This window comes from Gastrolobium bilobum, unplaced genomic scaffold (assembly GCF_033153095.1).
Source record: "Gastrolobium bilobum isolate Gb01-03AN ecotype WA unplaced genomic scaffold, APGP_CSIRO_Gbil_v1 utg829, whole genome shotgun sequence".
NCBI lineage: Eukaryota > Viridiplantae > Streptophyta > Magnoliopsida > Fabales > Fabaceae > Gastrolobium > Gastrolobium bilobum.
The window spans coordinates 182,837-190,205 of record NW_026899533.1 but is presented as its reverse complement, the minus strand read 5'-3'; the positions used below and the strand labels follow the sequence as shown (position 1 = coordinate 190,205).

General features: G+C 29.8%; 1 protein-coding gene across 1 annotated transcript; it reads right to left on the bottom strand.

Moving 5' to 3' along the window:
- Positions 1-3,890: 3,890 nt before the first annotated feature.
- Positions 3,891-4,708, bottom strand: LOC133291130 (EG45-like domain containing protein). The gene is made up of 3 exons (XM_061489327.1): positions 4,584-4,708; positions 4,149-4,449; positions 3,891-4,011 (listed from the first exon to the last, which is right to left on the bottom strand). The coding sequence occupies exons 1-3, from the start codon at positions 4,696-4,698 to the stop codon at positions 4,005-4,007; spliced, it is 423 nt and encodes a 140-aa protein (XP_061345311.1). The 5' UTR covers positions 4,699-4,708; the 3' UTR covers positions 3,891-4,004.
- Positions 4,709-7,369: the final 2,661 nt, after the last annotated feature.

The following is a 7,369-nucleotide window of genomic DNA, read 5'->3' as shown; positions in this document are numbered from 1 at the left end:
GCCATTTGACAAAAGAAACCCGTTGCAACTGGCAACAGGTTTAACGCCATAGCAATTTGGCAAAATTTTCACGTAGTGTGGCAACATTTTTGGGAAACATGGCAACATGGTCAAAGTTCCAAGAATATATCGTCCATTATTGGTGATTTCATAATTATTTGAAAATAAAGAAATAAAAGAAATGTTTAATTGTTGTTTAGGAATTAAAAATAAAACTTGTTTGGTATTAAGGTCTCGTTTGGTGGACATGATTTGATAGAATGAGAAGACTAGATAGAGTTGGATAGGATATGAGCCTGATAAGCTCATATCTTATACTGTGTTTGATGTGCATAAGATAATTAGTCTAATAAGATAAAATTATCTTATCCAATGTTTTGGGCGAATCATATCGTATCACATGTGATATAAATAGAAAAAAATATCCTTTTAATAGAATTTTATATGTTTTTTTAAAATTGATTTTTAAAATACTTTTTTTTTACTATTTACAATTATTCCTTATTTTAAAATATTAACAAATTTAAAAGTCATAATTTAAAATAAAATATATTAAAATAAATAAAAAACTTTCAAAAAAATTAGAATATTAAAATTACATCCTCACCAATTAAATTTTTAAAAGTTAAGCTTTAAATTGGTTGTGAATATTAGTGGTCGTTGACTAATGACATTGGTGGGTGGTGGCGACATTAGTTAGTGCGGTGGGTGATCGATTGAATTGTGGTGCTATTAGTTGTGGGGGCAGATGACAATGGGTGATGGTGATAGCGATAGTAATAATTGGTGACATTGGGTGCCGGTGGCCAATAGCAACGATGACGATTGTGGTAGTTGTTGGTGCAATCGTAGCATGTGTGGGTGGTTGGTGGAAATAGTTGTGGTGGCGACGCTGATGTTGACAGGTGACAATTGTGGTGGCCAATTGATGGCTGTGGGCGGTGGCCGTGATGACTAGAGGTGGCAGTGGTAGTGGCAGTGACGATTGGTACTTGGTGGTTAGGGGTGGTGGCTGGTTGGTGGTGGTGAGTAAAGGTTGATCGGTGGTGGTTGTTAGTGGTGGCCGACGGTTAGGGATGGCAAAACGGGCTTAGCCCGCCGGGTTGATCGGACACGCTCGAACACGTTATTTATTTATTTTTTTAAATCTTAATTTTATTTTGTTAACTAAATATAAAAGAAATAATTTATAAATTAATTTTTTTCTGTTATAAAATTTGACATTAAAAATTAACAAACTACGAATTTTTTTTTATATTTATATTTATGTTATGAAATTTAAATATTTAAGTGGTTATACGACTTATTATGGACTCTTATATGTGTTAAATATAAATCATATCATATATATTAAAATTTTTATTTAATATCAAAACGTGTCCCAACGTGTCCAAATATGACATTTTTTAGAATTAACGTGTCGGCGTGTCGTGTCCCGTGTCCGTGTCCGTGCATCATAGATAGGAAGGGTTATATTTGTTGGGTCCCACACCTTGTTTAGGTTTGATGATAACAAACAAGTGAAGTCAAATCATCTAATAGTTTGTTTAGTTTTTGAATAATTTGTGATTAATTATGATGAAGATAATGCAACAAAATTGTCATGAAATCATGGATCTGGATCCTCTCATGTGAAAATTCACATGACCATGTCATGTGGAGAATCATAATCATACAAAGGTGGATCAATGGTAATAAAGGAGGAGAGAGAAAAATGTTAAAATAGATAGTTACAAAATCATAACCGTTGATTTACCTTTGTATGATTGTTATCTTCCCACATGACCATATTATGTTTTTTTCCACATAGGAGGATCCATTTCCTGAAATCGTGAAGAACGAAGTTGCAAAATAGATTTTATGTAATGGTTGGATGAGGTGAATCCTGATTCTGCCTTAGGTTAGAATCTTTAAAGTTTTGGAAACTAAGGAAAGAAGATTTAAAAGTTTTATTTTTAATCCAGAAAGATTTTTAAGATTTGGTTTTTGATAAAAACAAAAAGTTAATTTGAGATTAATTTCCTTACTAAAATCTTTGATTTGAATTTATCTAATTTTGGAAAGTTAATTTGAATGTTTTGATTTTTTTTCTAAAAAGATATTTTGAAAAGTTTTATTAAAAATCATAATAATCTTAAAATTTTTCCTTAGTAATTAATTTTGAGAAAAAGTCTATAAATATCATACATTGAGTCATTGACTCATTTTTCAAAGCATAGGTGAGCATTTAAGAGAAAAAAACTTTTGAGCATTCAAGAGAATTTTTTTATTTTTTGAACATTCAAAAGAAAAAGGTTTTTGAACATTCAAGATAATTTTTGTTTATAGCATTCAAGAGAAAAAGCGCAATGAGCATATATTACGAGTATTTCTTCTTAAGGCGCATTCAAAACAATTTGGGAACCAAGGCATGAGCAGAATCATTGAGTCCACCACTTAAGTTTTATTTGTACCTATTTGCTTATTTTTAGAAGCATGTAAGGTAACCAAATTTAATTAAATTTCCTTCTTGCCTTGGAAAAGGTCATGGCTAAGAAATAAGTCGGTCTTTAGTGTGAATAAAGACGAGAGTCATTTGGCTTCGGAGAGTCTTTGATTAGACTCCGTGAGAATCCTAGGGGTAGGGATTCAGAAACCTTCGATAAGGTTTCCGCTTAATTCTTGTATAAGGGTAGAATATAGTTTATTATTGTACTTTGAATTTATAGGTAATATATTTGTCTCCAAATTGGAATAGTGGATCTTTTTCTTCCCGTTGGAGTTTTTCACACGTTAAAATAATTGTCACTTCTTCTCTTTCCTCTTTATTTTATTGCAACTGTGTTTTTTTTTTTAAATTGAAATTTTTTCAATAAACTCAATTCACCTCTCTTAAGTTCACTTAGGACCAGACCAACAATATTTACAAACTAAATTATTTTCAAACTTTTATAACCAAATCTTAATCTTTGATTTCTGGCAATCTAACGATTATGATTTATTAAAAATTAATAATTAATTAATAAATTTAATCTAATAAATTATAATCATTAAATTGAAGGAAATCATCGGTTCAAATTTTATTATAAGAGTTTATAAATAATTTAATTTATAAATATAATATAATATATGATTTTTAATTTGTAGAACAAAAATCAACAGAACACGTGTGGGTTATTTTTTATTTATTTTTACTTATAGCTCCCGAAAGTAAGAAAAATTTACAGTTTGTTCCGAAGAGAGACACTTTCATGATTATTTGTTTAAAATCACACATAGAGTGAGGAGGGGAAGTGCTATTTTTACAACCAATCAGAGTCCACTTGTTTGAGCTTAAATTTTTTTTAGAAAATTTATAATAATTACTTTTTTTAAATTAAAAACCTCAAAAAATCATTTCAATTGTTTTTTTTTCAAAAACTAAAAATATAACTTCAGAAAGAGTTTATAAAAAATTATATTAGTAAAAGAAAATTCCTTTTAAAATCTAATCAAACACATTATTCTCCAAACCAGAAAAACTTAAATGTATCGGGAATATTATTTTACCCACATTATTCTCCAATTTTTTTATTTTTTTTAGTAAAAATGAGTATCAATTTAGTACTTCCGTGCATTAAAGTTTTTTCTTTATCCGTACATTTGCCATGGCATCAAATACGGTCAAAGACGCTTTCGAGGACAGAAGCGACGAGGAAATTTCCCGCGGGTAGCTTTATCCCCAAATGCGCTGAACGAGTGATGCAGGCTGTCAGAAAATTCCAAAATAAAAAAATAAAAAACAAAACAAAACCGACGAAGATACACGCACATACACTTTCTCAAAATAATAACAATAAAATTGAATTCTGTACTGCAAACAAATAAATAAATAATAACAATAATACATCGATCAAATTGAAGGCAGGCACCTTCCGGATGAATATTGTTTCTCTTTTGAAGAATAATTCTCTTGTCAATTTTCCGAGTCTAGAATTGACACCAATTCAACTTCATCTTCATAGCACATACATGTGACTAGTATATCAGACCCTGGACGCAAAGATATTCATTAGTATATATATATGACACCATTTTGCATCAAACTATTCATAAATAGCAATTTGTTTTTAATCTAAATACAAAAAAAATAAAAATAAAAATAAGCAAAAGGGAGAGCAAGATTATACTGTTGAAATTCTATATTTATCAAGCCGGCAGATATATTGGCAATGGTCCCGAATGCTGTATCGGATAAAACTATGGTGGTGCCGCCAACTAACGGCCGCGACACCGCAGAGGCGGCGTAATCAACAATCTTGATTTGAATGCTCTGGTCGGGAATGCAAGTCATAGGTTGCTCTGCACTAATACACCTCACCAGATACTGCCTCCCACACGCCGCTCCATTATCCCATATTCCATCTCCGGCTGCCGCAAATAGATTGCTCGACGGGAACTGTGTGGCGTCGCTGCCGTAACACTCCGACGCTATACATGATACATGCATTTAATTAAGTGTATATATACACAAGAACGAGCTAATTGGATATTGAACAATATATATGTACATGGTTTTAGAGAATTAATGAAGATTAATCAATGAGATGTGGTTGATTACTTACGTAAATATGGAGGAGAGTAACTAGTAGCGGTACCAACGTCAGCGTTGGAGTGGAAGGAAAGGTGCAGAAATAAGGAAACGATGAAGAACGATGATAAGTGAAGTTTTGTTGACATGGTCGTCGAGTTGTTGATGGCCGTAAATCAGATTAAATGATATTGATATATAGCGAAGCATCGAAGCTAGAGAAATAGAAGCTTTTGTTTTTTTTTTTTCCAATGTTTAAATTATTTGCGTTCTCATCACTTCCTTTCGAAGTCAATGTTTGATTTGCCGTTAAGAATTGAGGGCATGGGGCCAGTGAGCACGCGGTTGAGCTGTCGTTGATTAAGATGGTTTGAGTTTGAGGTGTCCTGTGCTATGATTAAAAAAAACATACGACGAGGAATTTAAGAATCATAATCATACAAAAGTAGATAAATTATAATAGAAAAAAAAAATATTAAAATAAATAATTATAAAATTATAATTATTGATTCATTTTATATGATTGTAATTTTCAATATCAACATCAAATGTTAAATACTTTGCATTATACTTCGGATATCAGTGTCATTTTTCTATAAAAAAAAATGTTTCGGATTAGCTTCTTCAATTATTCTCAGTAGACCCACCGATTATCAGAACGTTGACTTGGAGCGTCGTGTAATTTAATTCACTTTAAATACAGCAACCGCTCTCTAGATTGATTGAATTGTGTTGAAAAAGGTAATTGTATCTTATCTTTTAATAAAAGTAATGGGAAGTCCAATGGACCCGCTTCGAAATCAACGTTAAGCGATCTGCAGTTCGGTGTTTAATTTTAAAAACGTATAGGATACTCTTGAAAATTGTGTGTAATCTCATATGGTTTTGATACGTTGAATATTCCAAATTTGACAGGAATTTTTTTTTTTTTCACGTGTTTAGATCTGGGAGGAATAATTTTCGTCAAGTTTTGTATAAAATCAGGAGTTCATGCGGGACCATTTCGCATATGTTGAAGTTGAACAATTTTAGAGTTACGCTGTATTTTTCAAAATTTCAGACTAACCTGCACATTAGAATAAAAGATGTAAATTTTGCATTTTTCTCCAAAATGCATGACATTATGGTGTAAGAAAAACTTAAAAATATCCCTGATGAATCAACATAATAATCCTGATAAATACTTAAAGAATAAAATATCAGGTATGCTTTAGATTTTAAATATATTTCAATTATAACTTTTCATTTAATATTTTACGTTTTGAGTAATTAAGATGTTACGATTGAAAATTCCGCACTACTCATCTTGTTCTTATGAACAAGAAATTCATTTTTTTAAAGTAAAAAGTTATTTACTTTATGTGTGAAGCTTACATAAATACTTTTATTATTTTGTGTGAGGGAACAATTTATATTCCCTACCAGATATTTTCAAAGAGATTTTGCCCTGACCTGACCGGGTGGAATATTTGTCTCTAATCTCATTTAAATTTTTTATGTATAAAAAAGAAACATTCTATTAATTATCATTGAATCACTTGTAATTAATGGACTGCATGATAAAATCAACTATTACGATTTAAAATGTAATCAAATGATATATATATATATATATATATATATATATATATATATATATATATATAGGCAGATCATTTGACACTGGTGTCAAATTTAAAGTTTGACACCTCATCTAAGAGCCGTTAGATAAAAAAAGATCAACGACTTTGATTTGTAAGCGTGTGATACCATTGATCTTTTTTGATCTAACGACTCTCAGATAAAGTGTCAAAGGATCCTATCTCATATATATATATATATATATATATATATATATATATATATATATATAGGGACATAATTCGTTTACAAACTTTTTTTGCAATTACACTAATGTAGGACCGGTCGTACATTGTGTGATTAATGTAAGACCGGTCCTACATAGTGTAGTTTGTAAGAGTTTGTAAACAAAAAAAAATTGTAAATATAACCTGCCCCATATATATATATATATATATATATATATATATATATATATATATATATATATCATCGAATGCAATTTATTTTAACACATTTGGCCTTCGTCATTGTTGCAAAGTCTTATAATAAAATACAGGTGTAAGCCTGTAAGGCACCGTGCACCGCGTTAACTCTGCCCGCAATCCATGCCAGTGATAATGCTGAATACTGAACTACGATGTTTTATTCACGTAATAAAAAAAGTTTTAAAATTTATAAAATTATTTTAGATAACTTTATCTAATGTTTATTAAAATACATGCAAAAATATATGTGTGATCGATATTTTCTTTTTCTCTCTTCTCTTCATATAGAATCACATGGACCCCACATACTTCTTTGCGTAATAAACATTAGATAAAGTTATCTAAAATAACTTTTAAAAACATTAAATCCATAAAAAAAACTAATAAAGGTTATTGCCAAAAATAAAAAGGTTAGTTTTAAAATGAAAAAAGTTTGTCCAATTAGAGGATGACCATTTTAATTAAAATTAATATTTTTTATTTAAAATTTAAATTAAAAAAAATCACTTACTTTCTACTCCATGATTTTTATTGTTTATCTAATTCTCTTACTTAAGGAAACACTATTCTCTGTCTTTTAAAATTATAAACACCAAACATTTTTAAAATAAGTAACTTACGTAACCCAACCTTTCCTATTAGTATTTAACGAGCCGTTTAGCTGAATTTTTTGAAAAAAAAAAAAAAACATTTTATGCCATGTTTATTTTAGAATACTTTTTTTAAGTTAAAGTTATTTCACGTTTGAATGAAACACATAAAAAGTATTTTT